Source organism: Schistocerca nitens, chromosome 5 (genome assembly GCF_023898315.1).
Source record: "Schistocerca nitens isolate TAMUIC-IGC-003100 chromosome 5, iqSchNite1.1, whole genome shotgun sequence".
Lineage (NCBI taxonomy): Eukaryota > Metazoa > Arthropoda > Insecta > Orthoptera > Acrididae > Schistocerca > Schistocerca nitens.
The window spans coordinates 18,198,829-18,220,077 of record NC_064618.1 but is presented as its reverse complement, the minus strand read 5'-3'; the positions used below and the strand labels follow the sequence as shown (position 1 = coordinate 18,220,077).

General features: G+C 45.6%; 1 protein-coding gene across 5 annotated transcripts in view; it reads left to right on the top strand.

Annotated features, from left to right (window-relative positions):
- The window catches only part of LOC126260117 (neurexin-1a), a 2,420,624-nt gene that overhangs the window by 1,885,080 nt on the left and 514,295 nt on the right, over window positions 1-21,249 (top strand). For all 5 annotated transcript variants that reach the window (XM_049957356.1, XM_049957358.1, XM_049957357.1 and 2 more), the window contains one exon: window positions 443-635. In XM_049957356.1, the coding sequence (XP_049813313.1) occupies window positions 443-635 (193 nt within the window). The remainder of the gene's footprint in view (window positions 1-442; window positions 636-21,249) is intronic.

The following is a 21,249-nucleotide window of genomic DNA, read 5'->3' as shown; positions in this document are numbered from 1 at the left end:
CTACAGTAGTTTGAGCAACATTAGAGTGAACCCACGTCGATGCCTCGGCGACCAAAATCGCTCGGCGTAAATCCTACGGAACCCATCTGGGTCGCTAGCGGGCTCCATCACCGCGAACACAAATCGGCGGCCCATTATTTACACGAGTTACGTGACCTGCCCTTAGACATCTAGTGCCACATACCTCCACAAACCTATCGACAGAGAGTCGGATCTCCGATATTAATGACAGTGTCGTAGCTCGTTGCAAAGACGGAGAAACAAGCTATTAAGCAGGTGATGATAATGTTTTGGTTGATCGGTGTGTAGTAAAGGTTTTGTACACAATTATCTACAGCGCGTCTTTCTATTGTGTATGTGAGGCTGCCGATCGTCTGGGACCGAGTGCCGGTCCACGGTAATGGGGGGCGAACACTGCGAGGTGGACGTTGTGTGGTCGCAGGCGGACTACCTGGCGTTCGAGCTGCTGAGCGGCCACCTGTACCTGCACCTGGACCTGGGCTCCGGGGCGGCGCGCGTCAAGGCGACGACCCGCCGCGTCGACGACGGCGCCTGGCACGAGGCGACGCTCAAGCGCTCCGGGCTCGAGGGCCGCGTCACCGTCGACGGCACCGCCTCCGACTTCACCACGCCAGGTCAGTCCGCGCGCCTCCAGCCTAGCCAGCAGTAGCGCCCTGCCCCGTCTCTGGTCGTGTGGTAGAAGGTAACATGGTTCCCGACTGCCTTTGGAACGTACTCCCTCGGAATTTCGACAGTAAACGTATCAGTGATACACGACGCCTTTCTTGCAGTGTCTGACACTGAAGATTGTTTGCATCTCCGTAACGCCTTCCCCATTACTGAAGCATTTCGTGACGAAAAGTGCAGCACTCGGTTTGATTTTTTCTATTGCTTCTCTTAACATAACTGATGCTCCTGGAAAACCTTCTTTAAGGACAAAGATCATTTGGCGTTGCCTTACGACAGCACAATTTTCACGCCCACCTCAAAACGGCCGAGATTTGAAGACCAAATTCGGTCGCGTACGTATCAGCAAATTGATCCAATTACCGAGCGAGGCGGCGCACTGGCTGGCACACTGGGCTCGCATTCGGGAGGACGATGTTTCAATCCCGCCGTCCTGGCTTAGGCAAATGCCGGGATGATTCCTTTGAAAGGGCGCGGCCGACATCCTTTTCCCCGTCCTTCCATAATCCGACGAGACCGATGACCTCACTGTCTGGTCTCCACCCACACAACTACCAAACCCAACCCTCAACCCGAAAAAAGAAAGGAGCCAATTATAGCTCGCTTTTCACAAAGACGCTATTTTGCTACCACTCGTCTTGCTAGATTTTCGAAAGCCGTTCGACGCTTTACCACATCACCGACCGATAAGCGCGGTACAGTTGTGCGGAGTGTCTTCACAACTGTGCGTCAGAATCGGAGAATATTTGCCTGATAAAACGCGTATTTTCCACTGGACGCCTGACCTTCGACGTACCCGAAACGAGGTGAGTATCTCCCAAAGAAGCGTACAGGGAGCTGTTACGTTCTGCGTACAAGACTTACCACATATCATCTGCAGCAGCGTAAGACTGTCCAGTGACGATGTTATCGTCTACAGAAAAGGATGATTGCTGAAGGTACATAACAAATTGTGCAAAGATTTGGGTAACATTTTCCACTTGGTCTAAAGAGTGGCAGCAGTCTCTAACCGCTTTGTAATACCTATAAGAAAGAGAAAAAATCAGATTCTGTCCGACTGCAAGGCTAGTCGTTAAAAATTTGAGCACGATCCATCTCATAAGTATTTAGGGGTAATGTAAAACGAAAATAACAATTAAAATGAGTATTAGGGAAAGCGAATGGAGGACTTACATTTGTAGGAAACTCTGGGGGAAACTGTAATGAATCTGTAGAGAAATTTCGTACGTGACGATAGTGCTACTGATTCAATTCTTCCAGGGTATGCAGTAGTACAAACATCGAAAAAATTCAGAGACGCTTTCCTGGGACAGTTTCACAGTGATATAGCCCACGTGGAAGTGTGACAGAGATGCTCGGCGAACCTGTGTGGGAATCGTCGTAAGAAGGACGATGTAGTCGTCAAAAAACACGGCTGGATAAATTTGTAAAACTTGTACTCGAAGGAGAATGTGCGACCATTTTGCTGACGCAGGTGTCTTTCTTGCCTGGGGATCAATGAAACGACTCGAGAAAGATTTATGTGGACACTGGTCCGTGTAGACAGTGTTTCTTCTCTCTCTCAGCACTCGAATACTAGAAGACAGAAAGCAGCTAATACTTGGTCCCACTTACCTTGCGCCATTCACTTTTCGGAGACTCGCGAAGTATGTACGAACAGGGCGACAAAATAAAACAGGTCCGAAAATACGCTGGCCACACAATAAAAGGATCATTTGTTTAAAACCCTGTAATTATCAGCCATTGTGAAGCAGAAGTTTGAAATTGGGACTTAGAGGTGCCTACAATCTTCCTCTATTACGGTACGAAACCGTGGCGTCCTATGACGTCACCCTCGGGCTCGGTTATGCTTCAGACAGGCTTCAAACACTGAGGCGTCGACACCTGCGGTAAAGAGACGAGGGGCCAGAAACTAGTGTAAAGTGTAAGGTGGCTTGATGATGTCACCAAAGTTCACCACAGTACTGCCCAACACCACCGCGGACATGCTACAGGATGCGAACGTCATTACAGATCTTCTTACCCACGTTTCATCCCTCTGTTTGATACATATGTGATGGAGATCAGAACCAGGAAGTCTTGCTTTGAAATCACGCGGGCGTCTTATGGTTAGCCGAAGAAAACATTTCAGACGCACCGCTACTCTCAATCGTCAGGCCTCAGAATGTGGCTTAAAGAGCGTCAGTGGAACCAGTCCTTCCCTAGGGGCGTTCATTTTCAAACACTTCGCGCTCTAAGACGATTGTTTGTAATGCGGTGTACAACAGGACGATTATCTCGGCAAATTGCGCCTCTGTTTACACCCCCCGGATGGTTCAGTTCTTTTCTAAGGACACTGCAGGGCTGCAACCCCACTGAACATGATCTCGCCTCTGCAGTGTAGCGTGACGGCAAGTTTTGCTTTGGTACACACGGTGCAACCACTAGAGACCATTCGAAACCATTCGACGAAATTTGAAAATGATCCAAAGCGGAAGTGCATATTTATGCTTTCCCATCCCTTTTTGCGGCCTCCTGTGGCGTGTGTATGCGGGGATGTGACACTGAATGAGATGGCTTAGGGTCCGCCTTAAACATCCCGCCTCAGCAAAACCATCGGTGCCACACGCACACCTTTGCTGGGCACGTTAAAAATGGCATCGATATACCGACCTGTACCCACCGGCCAGGTAGGCAAACCTTTCGACACGCCTCTGCCTTCGACTGCGGCCAGCAGAGAAGAGCGTGGAGCGGACTGCTCTTGCCACCTGCGGACAGGGATCAGTGACAGGCGTTTTTAAAGCGCCCCACAAAGGTGCTCAAGTGGCAGAAAGGATTTTCCCAAACGGGGGTTTAAAAGGCACCCTCCGACCTTTCATTCACATAAGTGTTCATGTCACTCCTCTCCGTGCACACGCCGCAGGAGGGCGCGAAAAAGATGGTACGGCACGCGCAAGCACTCTTTTCCGTTTCGGTACAGATTCAGATTTCATCGAGTGGTTTCGAACCGTCCTTACAAGTTGGTCGAGAATAAGTTCACTGTCCTAAGGAAAGCGTTGGAAAGTCTGCGTGGTATCACACGTGTCAAAATTTCTGAAGAAAGTCGTACCATTGTCCATTTCACTTCAAATAGTCGTTTTCGAGCGCGAAATGTTCGAAAATGAACATCCCTAGGGAACGCTCCGTTTCATTTAGTCTCTTTACACCACCTCCAAAGGCCTTTTCTTGATGATTTTGAGCGGAGGTTTGTTTGAAATGTTTTCCTCGGCCAGCCGTAAGAACCCCACGTGGTTCCGACGCCAGGCGCAGCAGCTGCGAAATCTAGCGCAGGTTTGTCAATCGTGGGGGTGACAGGCTGTAATGACCATCCCATTGTGTCGCACATCCACGACGGCGTTGGGCGGTATTATTGGTGAAACGTGGTGGCAATATGAGATCTTTAACCTAGCTTATACCTTGAAACTTTGAAAGCCTTCTACTTACGTATCAAATCTAGATTTTACTAATAAAATGGGAAGGAACTGTTAATCAGAGGTCAGGGAGAAGTTGTGATCTAAATGACAATAGATTTATTCATCCTTATCAAAAGACAGAAAAAATTACTAAAGAAACATCACACAAACATTTTTATTCGACAAACGCTTTCACCAACGTGGGGTCTATGGTGGACAAAGTGATCAGCTGGGGATCGAGACATGACACTAATCGAAACTCTACTCGCTTTATCTGACTTCATACACGTGAATACGGGTTATAGCACAAAATCTACACCACCATGAAGCATCTATATTCTATCATTCCAAAAAGAAAAATGTGGTTCAAAGGCCTACGCCGTAGCAGTGAAAACCTTACACCCCTGTTGGTCAGGGCGGCACACCACGACGTGTTCGGCGACTGAAGTCATGGACGGCCGCAATCTATTATTAATGGCGCGCGCCCGAAAAATGCAAGTATGCGGTCTCGCGTTCGGTTAATTCGGAATGTAGGTACTTTCCTATGAGCCTCTGAAACCCCGGTGGATTCCAATGTGCAGGTGGACCCATTTGCTGGTCTGCCAAACCAATTGGACTCTGTACCACGACTGTGTGTGACGGAATGTGTCAAATGTTTAGACAGCCGATTCGAGACAAATAAGTACACCCACACATCACTCTTTGTGTGCGTGATGCTAGAAGCAGTTCAGAAGGTGCCTGGCACATGCTCTAAGTGGCACACTAGCAAAGGATAAAAGACTCACCGTTTGGGTACAGACCTGCAGTTCTTTACTAGCGAAGCGCCAGTACAAAAGTGAGTTCACTTCTCTTTCTGTCCACTTCCTTCTCAGCTCGGTAGCAAAGCACATTTACATCTCAGACATCCCTCACTTTCTTACAAGCTAGTCACGAGCTGGAGACTGGCATTCGAAGTTGAGAGAGCGGCCTTTGCTCTGTATACACCGATTTGACCAATCATAGACTTTTAAGTTAATTGGGAGAAAAGAAAAAAGATTCAGCTTTGCGGCCTCTTTCACACGTGTTTGCTGTGTCTTTTGCTAACAACATGACCAGGATGGAACTACATCCCCCCATAAAAGCTTGTTACCTCCCCTGTTGCGTCCACCTCAAAGTTTCCAAAGAGGAGCCATAAACTCGCTAAAAGTCTCGTGCTTCCACAAATATGTTTTGTAACAGAGTCTGGACGTCTGGACGTCAGGGCGCCAGTGGCCTTGTCCCACGGAAATTCGCAGAACGCCCACAGTTCTTTTGTCGGCTTCCTCCCTAACAAGGTTCCATCCTCTGCTTTATTGCCGGTCTATAATGCGCTGGCCAGTGCAGCGGCGACCTCTCGGCGCTAGTCTGTATAACTGGATGCGACTGCCACCCGTCCGGCGCCAACCAATGTGCCTGCACAATGAGCCTGCAGAACTCGGCCATCCGGAAATCTCTCCCCCAGGTTCCGCACAAAAAACACGATTCCGTCGCCGTCCGCTTTTACTGCATTCTTTGAGATTGGCACCCTATTCCTTTGAACGCAGGTAAAGCTTACGATTATTCCTTCCCTAGAGCACGCAAGCAAGAGCATTAACTACTGCCTACCATTTCATCATAATGTATGAAGTGAAAATCTCAATGAAGATCATATTCCCTAAGAACATGAAGCGGAATAACACCGAATTAGAAGTGACAGTGCCCTGCAATCTCTCAACTTCTGTATCTAAATGAGGGCATCTGTGCTTAAATTGCTGAATGACTGAGACCCACAATATCAAAGCGCAACGCAATCTGACTGCTCAAAAAAAAGGGTAACCTGACTTCAAATAATTAATTCAAAAGAATGTCCCTGATTAAAAAGAAATCCTAACAATAACCTACACATTTCATTAAGCACTTAACTCAGGAAAATCTTCATTACGTGAACTAATGCAATGCAGCGAGCATCAATACTGCCAGCAAAATAAAAGATGCTAACTACTAAAGGCACTAACTTGGCATGTGATTAGCAAAGGAAAGATTTTGTTGCAAATCAAATAATGTATTTTTTTTTACCTCAATAATGTGACATTCAGTTGAAACACGAATATAAATCGTCATTGACAAAGGTATATAATCTCTAATAATATTCAATCTCCAAGTCGAACATGTACAGATCGTTAGCCTACACTAACACTTCAACCCTCTACCCTGCATCAATGCTAACTTCTCTCATCTATCCTCCATCACCGCTGGCTGTTCACCTCCAATTGCCCAACAGTACTTCCATCACTGCTGGCGACTAACTTCCAGCTGCCCAACAGTACTGGCGATTGACTTCCAACAACTAGTCCGACCAGCCGCAGAGTCTCTTACAAGGAAAGCGCAGTCAGAGATCCAATGCAAAGCGCTGCCAACACAGAAGCAGCCCACTTACAACCTCACACGAACTTCTGAGTTTCGGCCGAGGCATCGCCGACCCTGAGGATGACGTAGCAGGACGCCACGCTTTTACACCATTACAGAGGAAGTCTCTACGCACCTCTGATGCCAGTTTCAAACTTCTGCCTCGCAGTGGGAGACAATTACTCGGTTTCGAAAAAGTGATCATTTAATTCTGTTCTACAGTGTGTTTCGTGTAGGGTATCTAACGCAGGCAGTGAAGTAAACTAGGTTGCCTATCTTAACATGCCTGAAACGTTATGCGGGCGAGTTTTATTTTGCCGAATCTAGCTGTAAAAACGGATGTGGAAGTGCAGACCTTTGGCGCAGTCCGTGTCGGTGTCACTGTATACCGTCGGTGGCTGTCGTTAATCTGTGTAGAGTCTGTGGACGTGTATCTTTCGCTAATTCCGAATGTGAAACGGAACGTCCGTCCCGCTGTCGGCGTGTGGCCTACCCCCCTACAGCAGCAGCAGCAGCAGCCCCGCTCCACCAGACACTGCGGTGGCGTCCAGGACGCGGCTGCGACGTCCGACACCGGCTGCTTGCGAGTCGAGGGCTGCCTGTGCTGCACAGAGCACAGCAACACACCGTGTGGCCCAAAGAGAAGCAGCCAACGCTACCTCAGAATTTCAGTGAACCCCACGGAAATGTGTGTCTTACAGGTTCACACAATGAGGTGGTGCGTTGGTCAAAACGCGTATTTGAGAGGACTGGTATATACGAACTCCAGATCACCTGTCGTAATGCGGGACTCCTTATATCGCTTCCGTGGGAAGTCGGGATGAGAAACACCGCCACCACCCACGCCCATCTGAGCCACTGTCTCTCGCTTCTCTTTTATGTCGATGAGGTATTCAGCTCTGAGCTTGTTGCCTTTTTATGGTTCCGCATCTCGTATGGTAAAAATGGAACACTTGTGGGTTCGCTTTCTTGTCTGTCCGCCCTACTTTTAAGACCCCTTTTCCTCAGGAATGGATAGACGTGTCAACTTGGCGGTGTGAATAATTTAAGCTTCTAAGTGAATGCAATCAAAAGATACGGACATTTACGCCACATACTTTAATATTCTCAAATTCACCCATCAAAACATGTAAGGCACTTCCCGATGGCCTAGAATCGTGAAATTTGCCAAGAAGCAAGGTTCCACAGTACAGCCAAAGGAAAAAATGTAATCATATCACACCACAAAAGTTTGTCATTTCTTATCTGACGCTGTTTTTCGTCTTCTGTTAAGACACATTGCTCTCAGACATGGGTAGATATATCAATTTGAAATTTATGTCACATACAAAGGTCTATGGTCCGCTGGCTGTGTAATAAATGTTAGCTTCTCAATCAATGCAGTCAGAATGTATGGCCATTGATATCATATGTTTTGATACTCGGAAAAATTACTAATCAAAAGCTCACAGGGCACTTCGCGCTGACGTGGAATCATGAAATTTGGCAAGAAGCAAGAATTCACAGTAAAAGGAATGGAAAAAATCCTAAAATCGTTAATTTGTAATTATATCGCACAAAAAATGTTTCTTTCGTCGCTTCTTATCCGACATCAAACTTGAAATTAAAACTATCAGTTGTTCTGCGTTCATGCTAGGTTATAATGGTAAGAGTCAAACATCAGACAAGTTTATATTGCTCATATGATGCGTGTCGCAATTTATCGATCAGCAGATATCCGCGAGCTATTGCTGCACGTAGAACAGCGCTGTCTGTGAAAGAAACATTTGCTTCTAATGAGCAATTAAGTCACCCCTTGCCTTATGTTTGAATTTTACCATTGCGATCCAGTCAGCCTGAATGAAAAACTAGTGATTATTATCATAATAGTCGCCTTCCTCCGGCATGACTTTATGTCAAATTGCTATTACTGAAATTAAAATATTCTCGAAAGTCTCGGAATCGCTGGAACGAATGTCTTGTCACATCAATTTCGATAACAGGCAGAAGTGGTCTACATATATTTTCGATTCCCACAACGGATGAACTGTCCCGCACTTGGCAAGTTTTTCATTCTTTGCTGTGCTACGCTTATTTAATTACTTATTAACTTTGTTTTACAAGCCACATAAAGTTATGTCAATCTGTCAAGAAAACTCAATTTCATTACACGTACTCCTGCTTCGACGAAGCTCTCTTGTAAATTAATTTAGTCCTCGCTGTCTTCTACATTAATTTTAAATCAGAGTTGTTGCAAGATAATTTTTTATCCAACACGAGAAAGAAAGGCTGCTTGGAGAATAGTGGTGATCACGACAGTGGATAAATTGTTCCCCATATACCGCCGTCAATTGAAATTCGCAATATTAGAAACGTTTCCTTCACCTGAAGAATATGACCAGACCTTCAGCATACCAAACTAAATCTCCGGTTATTTGCTCTGTATTCGTTTGTCCAATTTCGAAGCAGTCGCTTGAAAAATATCCTTCTTTATGCCAATAAATCTGAGATGATATTCTCTAACTTGGCGTAAATAAATGTGGCCAACTTGCGATCAGTACATAGCTTTTACTCGTATCGTGACTCTACGACATGATCGCAAACAACAGGAAAACATCCCCTCTTCAACAGAAGCAACAGCGCGCCAGTTTGAGTAAGATACTGAACGCCCGAGCAGCGGCCGCAACCGCTGCGCACAGCTCGGCCTCCGCAGGCGCCACGGTCGCCTCTCACCTGGAAAGAGCCGCAACGCCATTTCTTGTAGATCCAGAGGAAGCTTCCGCTGAGGCCGAAACATTACGGCCAGTGCTCACCGCGGGGCTGGCTGCCGCCTGGCCACGTCGCGGGCACGGGACGAGCTGTGAAAAGTAAGTGTGTGTAGCCAAGATACTGACTGCCAATGAGGAAATCCATACAGGTAACTGTCTTTGACGTAGGGCAGATTATTATTACGCGGAGCCTGTAAACGATTATCTCGAATGTTCACGTGCTACTGTGGTGAGTATCTGCGGGAAGAAGTAGAAGGACGGTCGAAGTACTGCTAGGCGCTAAATGGTTGGACGTCCACGACTCTTTACAGAACGTGGGGTTCGGAGGCTTGTCTGCTCTGTAAAGGAGGATAGATAGTCATCTGTGGCATCTCTGCAGAAATAGCACAATGCTGATGGACGCACAAGTGTTTCGGAGCTCATCGTCCATTTTTGCACACGGTTGCTCCGCGGCAAACCACCCCTACCTGTTCACATACTGAGCCAACGACGTCGTCAGTTACGTTTGCAGTGGGCAGGGGACCGTAGGGATTCGACTGTCGATAAAGGGAAACGTGTCGGCTTTTGGGATGAATCACACTGCTGCTACACTAGGTCGCTGGTGGTCTCCACAGAGGCCGTCGTGGAGGTGAACGGCGGCTCGAAACGTGCAGTGCGCCACGGGCGCAGGCTGCTGGGGGCAGTTCTACGCTGTTTGGAGACGTTCTCCTGTAGTAATCCTTCGGTCGTATTTAGAAAGTGTTGTCCACCTGCCTACTGTGGCATCGCTCTCTCAGAACCAGCTGGAATATTTGAAAGGTCGCACGAGTTCTCCCGACTTGGCTCGGAACCGCAGCTGCGCTTTCCTGTCGTTGCGCCTCGTGTCGTTTTACACGAGCGACTTTCTGGCCACAGTCGAGTACTCCCAATTCGTGCGCCTCTCGTGCCTGCGAATAAATCAACCAAAACGTGAGTGTGTTAATGTCAATGATCTACAGATTGCGCTGAGTGTGAAGTTGTAAATTTCTGAGTATGCTGCACACTGCGCATGCGCACAGACAAAGGACTATGGCGGCGTCAGCTGACTTGTGTGATCGAGCTCACTCCTATTACAGAAATGGACTTTGTGCTTCCGTGTCTTCCTAATTTTCATTATGTAGTTTCCTTTGTTCTCGTGAAGCACTGAAAATTTACACAAGTTTCAGGTATTTTTTTCTACTAATATTCTCGTACAAGAGGGACGATTATCTGAAAGCAAATAGAATTTACGTTCTACAAAGGAAAAAACCTACACTAGGCTTAAATAAGAATGTACATAGATAAACGTGTTTTAATCAAAATTATTTCATCAGTGAGAAAGCCAGAATTATTGGACGAGAAAAATAATTTTCGTTCTTATTTGGCACTTAGGAAGAAAACAAGACAGAGAGGATAACGCAAAAAGGCACTGTTTACTGCGTTGTACATATTGTCTGATGTGTTTGCCAGGGTATAGTTTCTGGAGACAATAGGTGTATACGAAACTTCCAGGCAGATTAAAACTGTGTGTCGGATCCAGACTCGAACTCGGGACCCAAGCACGACTCACGTCCCTCCCTCACAACTTTACTTTTGCCAGTACGTCGTCTCCTACCTAGCTACCTGCGTAGCTCAGATGTTAGAGCACCTGCCTGTCCCGAGTTCGAGTCTCGGTTCGGCACACGGTTTTTTATATCAGCGCACACTGCGCTGCAGACTGAAAATCTCATTCTGGAATAGATCTATACGTTCTGAAATGTTTGCGTGACACTTTCCTATTCTTCCAGTTCTCCGAAGTGCGAACAATTTACAACGCGACCTTTGACAAGAACTTCCGCTATGGATTCTGCTTTGGTCTCTATTGTCACTGTTACTGTATTCAGTCCCTCATAACTGCACTTCCTCCTGTCAGACGGCTCTCACAGCACTGGGGAAAGGCGCCTACGCCCAGCTGCGATCCTCCCGTGCCTGCGCCCGTAGGGGTGGACCACCTGGCCACCCCTTCGGTAAGCTTCTGCTTACCAAACAACACATGGTGACTCTCTTCATAGCCGAATTGAGCTCACTATCAAGCTTACATGCGATATTACAAAGCATTATGGACGTGATTCCTGAGGATGGATAATTTTTTCTCCAGTCAACTTACACACGTAATCGTGAGAGAGTAAACAGTGATACGCTACAGGGTGATTCATAGACTAATTCCATTCTGCTGTTATCGACTCGACGCACCTACTGTGACAAAGTGAGAAAGGTGAACGATCGACTGGATTCGTCGTTGCAGCGTCCAAGTGACTGACAACCTTAAAATGCTTCGTGTGTATGGAACTAATGTACAGAGTCAACCGAAATTCGTTCACACGGCCTCTGTAGCCCAGTTGCTGTACACTAATAGTACGAAAATGTATCAAACGACTTTTCGTCAGTAGTAGGGCAACGGGGACGTCACACCAAAGTAGCTCACTCCCAGATAAGGACACCACCCCAAATCCAAGATGGCGGCCGTGACGCAAGTAAGTGACGTCAGTTGATGACGCGATTGACGTCATCAAGATGGCGGAAAGATAGCTCAATTGCACTTCCTCTACTAACCTAAGAAACTGCCGCGCCAGTCTGGTGGCAAGTAAGGACACCAACCCAAAGTAGGTCACCCCAGGGTCGGCGTCACGTAAGTACGTGATGTCAACTGATGACGTGACTAACGTCAGCTGATGGTGCAAGCACCGTTATCCAAAAATGGCGGGAAGATAGGTCAACTGGGCTACCTCCTCTAACCTAAGTCGCCCCATCCTACGAACTCGCGAGGAGTTTGAATTTTGGTGGGAAGATAGGTCAACTGATCTACATAAGAAATCAGTGGGAAAGAAAGGTCAGTTGTATCACCTCCACTAACACATAGTCCTAGGAACTGGCTGGAAGTTTAAATTTTGGTGGGGGGATAGATCAATTGGGCTACCTAGACTAACCTAAGTCACCTCTGGACATAAGTCTTTATTTAAACAATTACAAGCAGTTGTTGTTGTTGTCTTCAGTCCTGAGACTGGTTTGATGCAGCTGTCCATGCTACCCTATCCTGTGCAAGCTTCTTCATCTCCCAGTACTTAATGCAACCTACATCCTTCTGAATCTGCTTAGTGTATTCATCTCTTGGTCTCCCTCTAAGATTTTTACCCTTCACACTGCCCTCCAATGCTAAACTGGTGATCCCTTGATGCCTCAGACAGTGTCCTACCAACCGATCCCTTCTTCTTGTCAAGTTGTGCCACAAACTCCTCTTCTCCCCAATTCTATTCAATACCTCCTCATTAGTTACGTGATCTACCCATGTAATCTTCGGAATTCCTCTGTAGCACCCCATTTCGAAAGCTTCTATTCTCTTCTTGTCCAAACTAGTTATCGTCCTTGTTTCACTTCCATACATGGCTACACTCCATACAAATACTTTCAGAAACGACTTCCTGACACTTAAATCTATACTCGATATTAACAAATTTTTCTTCTTCAGAAACGCTTTCCTTGCCATTGCCAGTCTACATTTTATATCCTCTCTACTTCGACCATCATAAGTTATTTTTCTCCCCAAATAGCAAAACTCATTTACTACTTTAAGTGTCTCATTTCCTAATCTAATTCCCTCAGCATCACCAGACTTAATTCGACTACATTCCATTATCCTCGTTTTGCTTTTGTTGATGTTCATCTTATATCCTCCTTTCAAGACACTGTCCATTCCGTTCAATTCCTCTTCCAAGTCTTATGCTGTCTCTGACAGAATTACAATGTCATCGGCGAACCTCAACGTTTTTATTTCTTCTCCATGGCCTTTAATACCTACTCCGAATTTTTATTTTGTTTCCTTAACTGCTTGCTCCATATATGGATTGAATAACATCGGGGAGAGGCTGCAACCCTGTCTCACTCCCTCCGCAACCACTGCTTCCCTTTCATGCCCCTCGACTCTTATAACTGCCATCTGGTTTCTGTACAAATTGTAAATCGCTTTTCGCTCCCTGTATTTTACCCCTACCACCTTTAGAATTTGAAAGAGAGTATTCCAGTCAACATTGTCAAAAGGTTTCTCTAAGTGTACAAATGCTAGAAACGTAGGTTTGCCTTTCCTTAATCTTGCTTCTAAGATAAGTCGTAAGCTCAGTATTGCCGCACGTGTTCCAACATTTCTATGGAATCCAAACTGATCTTCCCCGAGGTCGGCCTCTACCAGTTTTTCCATTCGTCTGTAAAGAATTCGCGTTAGTATTTTGCAGCTGTGACTTATTAAACTGAGTGTTCGGTAAGTTTGACATCTGTCAACACCTGCTTTCCTTGGGCTTGTAATTATTATATTCTTCTTGAAGTCTGTGGGTATTTCGCCTGTCTCATACATCTTGCTCACCAGACGTTAGAGTTTTGTCAGGACTGGCTCTCCCAAGGGTGTCAGTAGTTCTAATGGAATGTTGTCTACTCTGGGGGCCTTGTTTTGACTCAGGTCTTAAAGTGCTCTGTCAAACTCTTCACGCAGTATCATAGCTCCCATTTCATCTTCATCTACATCCTCTTCTATTTCCATAATATTGTCCTCAAGTACATCACCCATGTATTGACCCTCTATGTACCCCTTCCACCTTTCTGCTTTCCCTTTTTTGCTTAGAACTTGGTTTCCATCTGAGCTCTTGATATTCATACAAGTGGTTCTCTTTTCTCCAAAGGTCTCTTTAATTTTCCTGTAAGCAGTATCTATCTTACCCCTAGTGAGATAAGCCTCTACATCCTTACATTTGTCCTCTAGCCATCCCTGCTTAGCCAATTTGCACTTCCTGTTGATCTCATTTTTGAGACGTTTGCATTCCTTATTGTCTGCTTCATATACTGCATTTTTATATTTTCTTCATTCATTCATTAAAGTCAGTATTTCTTCTGTTACCTAAGTATTTCTACTAGCCCATGTCTTTTTACCTACTTGATGCTCTGCTGCCTTCACTACTTCATCCCTCAGAGCCACCCATTCTTCTTCTACTGTATTTCTTTCCCCCATTCCTGTCAGTTGTTCCCTTATGCTCTCCCTGAAACTCTCTACAACCTCTGTTTCTTTCAGTTTATCCAGGTCCCATCTGCTTAAATTCCCACCTTTTTGCAGTTTCTTCAGTTTTCATCTACAGTTCGTAACCAATAGAATGTGGTCAGAGTCCACATCTGCCCCTGGAAACGTCTTACAATTTAAAACCTGGTTCCTAAATCTCTGTCTTACCATTATATAATCTATCTGATACCTTTTAGTATCTCCAGGGTTCTTCCATGTATACAACCTCCTTTCATGATTCTTGAACCAAGTGTTAGCTATGATTAAGTTATGCTCTGTGCAAAATTCTACCAGGCGGCTTCCTGTTTCATTCCTTACCCCCATTCCATATTCACATACTGCGTTTCCTTCTGTTCCTTTTCCTACTGTCGAATTCCAGTCACCCATGACTATCACATTTTCGTCACCCTTCACTATCTGAATAATTTCTTTTACTTCATCATGCATTTCATCGGTTTCTTCATCATCTGCAGAGCTAGTTGGCATATACACTTGTACTACTGTAGTAGGCATGGGCTTTCTTGTCTATCTTGTCCACAATAATGCGTTCACTATGCTGTTTGTAGTAGGTTACCCGCTCTCCTATTCTTTATTCATTATTAAACCTACTCCTGCATTACCCCTATTTGATTTTTTATTTACAACACTGTATTCACCTGACTAAACGTCTTGTTCCTCTTGCCACCGAACTTCACTAATTCCCACTATATCTAAATTTAACCTACCCATTTCCCTTTTAAAATTTTCTAACCTACCTGCCCGATTAAGGGATCTGACATTCCACGCTCCGATCCGTAGAACGCCAGTTTTCTTTCTCCTGATACCGACATCCTCCTGAGTAGTCCCAGCCTGGAGATCCGAATGGGGGACTATTTTATCTGCGGAATATTTTACCCAAGAGAACGCCATCATAATTTAACTATGCAGCAAAGCTGGATGCCCTCGGGAAAAATTACGGCTGTAGTTTCCCCTTACTTTCAGCCGTTCGCAGTACCAGCAGAAAAAGGCCGTTTTGGTTAGTGTTACAAGGCCATATCAGTCAATCATCCAGACTGTTGCCCCTGCAACTACTGAAAAGGACGCTGTTCTCTTCAGGAACCACACGTTTGTCTGGCCTCTCAACAGATAACCCCCCCCCCGTTGTGGTTTTGTGGTTGCACCTACGGTATGGCCATCTGTATCGCTGAGGCACGCAAGCTTCCCTACCAACGGCAAGGTCCATGATCCATGGTTCATGGTACAAGCAGTACCACCATCAATTTTGCTAGCCATCCTCTTGGAAAATTTTGTTGAGCAGAGTTGGTATGCTGTCACCCCCACTAGAGGCTGCTCATTTAATTCCAATATAATTTCAATAAATTTGTATAAATTTTTATAAATTTCTTTAAACGTCTATAAATTTGTTTAAATTTATTATCTACCTAAAGCATTAGCGTTGTGTTACCACCACAAGTGATTGAGATATCAGATTCTCAGTGTTTATTACCTTTATTACATGCACTGGACGTAAGTCTTTATTTAAACAATTATAGCAGTACCATCAAGTGTACTCGCCAATATTTTAGAAAATGTTCACCAATTTTACTCTAAGAGCTTACATTCAATTCGAATATAATTTACTTGAATTTATTGTCTACAGCATTAGTGTCATGTTACCGCCACAAGAGGCTGCGCTTCGCCATACGTCCCGTTGTGGTCAGGCTGTGTGTGTGTGTCGCGCGCTGGTAACACGATCGACAGTCGAGTAGGCAACTTTCACACCCTCTCACTGCAGCCGAATACAAACATTCTCACTTTCTCTCAGGTCTGCCTGGGCCAGCCTTACGTGCGGCCCAAGTCCCACACAGCTTTGTAAAGGTTCTCTGCGCTTTCAACTACCTAGTTTCAAGTACTTTTCAAGGTCGTCCAATCGCCCACTCCCTCCATACGAAATACTCCAGCTCTAAACAGTAACAAACATACAACACTTCACTACAAAAGTTATAACTATGCATTTCAAGAAAAAAATAGCTCGTGCAGTGGCTAGCACAACAGAGTCGCATTCAGGAGGACAAGGGTTCAATCTCGCGTTCGGTCCCCATCCTGATTTATGTTTTCCATGATTTCCCTAAATTGCTCCAGGCAAATGCCGAGAGGGTTCCTTTGAAAGGACACGGCCGAGTTCCTTCCCCATCCTGCCCTAATCCGATGAGACCGATGACCTCGTTGTCCGGTCTTTTCCCCGCAAACAACCCAACCGGTATAATGGATGCAAACACGCTCACAACGTTTAAACACCTGAGATATAATTCAATGCACAAACACCTAGTGCAAGTAAAACTTATCAACCACTCGAATCCTTATTCTACTGGATGGAAAGCCTAAGTGCACCCCGCTAATGCATGGAAACTCTCCAGATGCAGGAACTCCCCCCCCCCCCTCCCCTTTAGATCAGTGCATTTGGGCTAGGTGTTGGCCGCTGTACTAAATTTAAAACCAATTCTAGAAAACAGAACGAGTGGTTATTACACGATCGCCTGGATAGAACTGCCATAGAATAGATCTGTTAAGTTTCCAACCTATCACTCGTATGGAATGTAGCCCTGTTAATATTCCAGTGTAAGAAATATATTTCAAGTGCATGACATACATCCTCCTTCCCAGTTTCTCTAGGATAAACTATGTTATCGAACCGTTAAACTACACTAAATTCCGAAAAGTGATGGGGGAATAGATATAAATTGACCGAATATAAATGCCGTGAAATTGAGCAAGTACTTACGTATCTTCTGGTTGGTGCAGAACAATCTGTACATGGGATCAAGCATGCTGCAGTAAGAGGAATCCGAGAAAACGTCGACATGGAGGTGAAGGCTATGAGGGAAGCAGTCAATTTTTGTCCGTTGAGGCAGCATTATACTGTATGTCTATTGAGGTCTCAGTGATATACGCGAGTTGATTTTCAGGAAGACAGAGAACCATCCGTCTATAAACTTAAATGCATCTGCAGTCACGTGACATAGCCTGCGCCATACTCACATACAGCTGCGTGTTCTGTATATCCGCCCCCTCCCCCCCCCCCTCCCCCGTCGCATCTTGGGTGTAAAATGGGGACTTCAGCGTCATAACTAAGTTAGCCATAGGTGATTGTGAGGTACATTTGCCTGACAGATGTGCTGTTTACAGAATTAGTGGTAGAATGACGCAATTTTCGGTTGTCGGGCGCTGCTGCTATGCATTTAGCTGTTCCCTTGTAAGAGGCTTTCCCCATTACTAACAAAAAAAATGGCTCTGAGCACTATGGGACTCAACTGCTGTGGTTATCAGTCCCCTAGAACTTAGAACTACTTAAACCTAACTAACCTAAGGACATCACACACATCCATGCCCGAGGCAGGATTCGAACCTGCGACCGTAGCAGTCCCACGGTTCCGGACTGCGCGCCTAGAACCGCGAGACCACCATTACTAACAGTCATTTTATATATAGGGTTGATGCACGCATAGTGTAATTTCTGAGCCGTGATCGGATGTGAACAATGGTAGCTATGCATCACAGGAAAGCTACATTGTGCTGGTATCACACAGAGCAAATGTTTCAAGAAAATAGTTTTTTAGTTTAACGGTTCGATAACATAGTTTATCCTAGAGAAACTGGGAAGGAGGATGTATGTCATGCACTTGAAATATATTTCTTACATTGGAATATTAACTGGGCTACACCATACGAGTGATAGGTTGGAAACTTAACAGATCTAACATTATAGCCCGTTTTAAGTGAGGAAAGTTGTAGCCTCAGGAGTGCGTGTGTTTATTTTCTCTCTCTTAACAATACCTTCCAGCTACTGACCCTAGACTCCGGAATAATAGTTTAAAATTGTTGGCTTGGTTGATTGACTTAAAAATGCCGCGAACTTCATACCTCTGAAGCCCCATCGCGCATAAAAAATCGCCCTGTTCTAGCTCTTCTTCTTCTTAACGACAGACCGACAGACAGACAGCCAGACACTAACTGCCTAACAAATGCGGAGGAGAGAGATGAGCAAGCTGGTGGCGAGTGACTGACCAAGACAACAAGTAGAATTTAATAAGCAAATGAAACAACGTATCACGAATCACTTAACTTTTAATAAACGCTCTCCCGAACCGTCCGCTGCCAGCCGCTTCAACGGACGCAGGAAGGCGCGCCGATCTCCCGTCTCACAGTGTCGCAGCTCGCACCGGCCAGACCGATGTCGTGGGTTGACTCCTGTTGCTCTCGTGTCGGCCGCGAAGCCACTACGCCTCGCTATACGGCGGGCCACTGGACTCACGTGGCGACTTCACATTGCGCCGACGCTCAAGACGGACAAGGCATCTTGTGTCTCAGTGCGCGACCGACCAACCGATCGATCGATCCAACCGGCCTTATAGGTCGATCCGAACAACAGACATCTTGGCACTCCAGACGGCAGACCGACATTGACTAATCGATACACTCGGTCGGACCCATCCCTGCAGAGGAAACATGCTCTCAGGCTACCCGACGTCCCTGCCCTGGGAAGAGACCGACCTACCAATCAATCCAACCGCCAATGCCCATTGCCTGAACAAACTCGAGCAGACTGGCGGCCTAACCCATACTAGCACTCCGGACGACAGACAGACAGACACTGACTGCCCCACACTGACCCGGCTGACCAACTGACCAGACTCGCTCTGACTGGCAGACTGACCCACTGCCGAGCTCATAGCGCCCCTTAAATGCACGTGAACAGGCAACCTTTCCCCTTTCCGACCAGAGGGAGACACCAAAGCTGCGACTGCCACAGCGGCGCCACCGCCAGAAACGGAGGGCGACTGCTTCACGCAACGCACTGCGGCCAGCTCTTCAAAACAGCAAATTTTACCACGGCTCACATATTTAAACAAATTTATTGAAATTATATTGGAATTAAATGAGCAGCCTCTAGTGCGGTTAACAGCGTACCAACTCTGCTCAACAAAGTTTTCCAAGAGGATGGCTAGCAAAATTGATGGTGGTACTGCTTGTAATCGTTTAAATAAATACTTATGTCCAGTTCCTAGGAAGAGGTGACTTAGGTTAGTAGAGGTAGCCCAATTGACCTATCCCCCCACCAAAATTCAAACTTCCAGCCAGTTCCTAGGACTATGTGTTAGTGGAGGTAATCCAGCTGAGCTTTCTTTCCCACTGATTTTTTATGTGGGTCAATTGACCTATCTTCCCACCAAAATTCAAACTCCTCGTGAGTTCGTAGGATGGGGCGACTTAGGTTAGAGGAGGTAGCCCACCCGCCATTTTTGGATTACGGTACTTGCATCATCAGCTGACGTCAGTCGCGTCATCAGCTGAAGTCACGTAGCGTCACGTACTTACGAGACGGCCGCCATATTGGATTTGGGGTGACGCCGCCCCTGGGGTGACATACTTTGGGGTGGTGTCCTTACTTGGCACCAGGGGGGCGTGGCACTTTCTTAGGTTAGTAGAGGTAGTGCAATTGAGCTTTCTTACCACCATCTTGAATGACGTCAATCGCGTCATCAGCTGAGGTAATGTGACGTCACGTACTTGCGTCACGGCCGCCATCTTGGATTTGGGGTGGTGTCCTTCTCTGGGGTGACCTACTTTGGGGTAATGTCCCCATTGCACTACTACTTTCGTCTCGTACACATTTTCCGTAAATAAGTGACTTAGAAGAAGGGCTCCTTGGCAACCCTGGAATCATATGGACGACAAGCTCTGTGTAGCTGCAGGTAGTGCAGGGGGTGCAGTTCCGCGTTGCAATAATACAGTCGATTTCTGGTTTAGGTTTGATTTTTCACATTTTTTTCTATTTTTTATCTTCCGAATGATGCAATATGTTAGAAAAGTACAGCTTTTTGGTGTTGAACATAACAGTTACTAGTCGAACACGTCAGAAATATTCATTAATAAAAATAGTCAGCTAGAATTAATTACCTGTTATAGGGCAGAAGTAACTACAAAACTTATCAACGTGGAGAGTTAAACATACGTACTATGTGTAGTAATCTCGGACAGTTGACTTAAAACTGAAAGACATAATTAGTCAGTAATTGATGATGATGATAACAAAAATAGTTACAGAGTTTGGTAATTTCCCTATGAAGTGGACACATATAGTGCCCTAAACAAATGTAATGGGGATAAAAGCGGTGAGCATGAAAGTTTAATTAATGGCGGAAAATGGGTTCTAATGGAACTGAGACACTGAGAACCGTAATGGCCCAAGCACAGACACATGATTTTGAGAAAAATAGATCTTTGTGAAAATCAAGCTTGTCAACAAATTTGTAGGCATACCAGTCTCATAGGTTTGACTTGTTTTTTAACCAAGAGTCGACATCCTATATCTTCCGTGAAGAAATAACGTCCCCACATTTTATTATCAAATTTTAATTGATGTTGTTGTTGTTGTTGTTGTTGTTTTGGTCTTCAGTCCTGAGACTGGTTTGATGCAGCTCTCCATGCTACTCTATCCTGTGCCAGCTTCTTCATCTCCCAGCACCTACTGCAACCTACATCATTCTGAATCTGCTTAGTGTATTGATCTCTTGGTCTCCCTCTACGATTTTTACCCTCCACGCTGCCCTCCAATGCTAAATTTGTGATCCCTTGATGCCTCAAAACATGTCCTACCAACCGATCACTTCTTCTAGTCAAGTTGTGCCACAAACTTCTCTTCTCCCCAGTCCTATTCAATACCTCCTCATTAGTTACGTGATCTACCCACCTTATCTTCAGCATTCTTCTGTAGCACCACATTTCGAAAGCTTCTATTCTCTTCTTGTCCAAACTATTTATCGTCCATGTTTCACTTCCATACATGGCTACACTCCATACAAATACTTTCAGAAACGACTTCCTGACACTTAAATCTATACTCGATGTTAACAAATTTCTCTTCTTC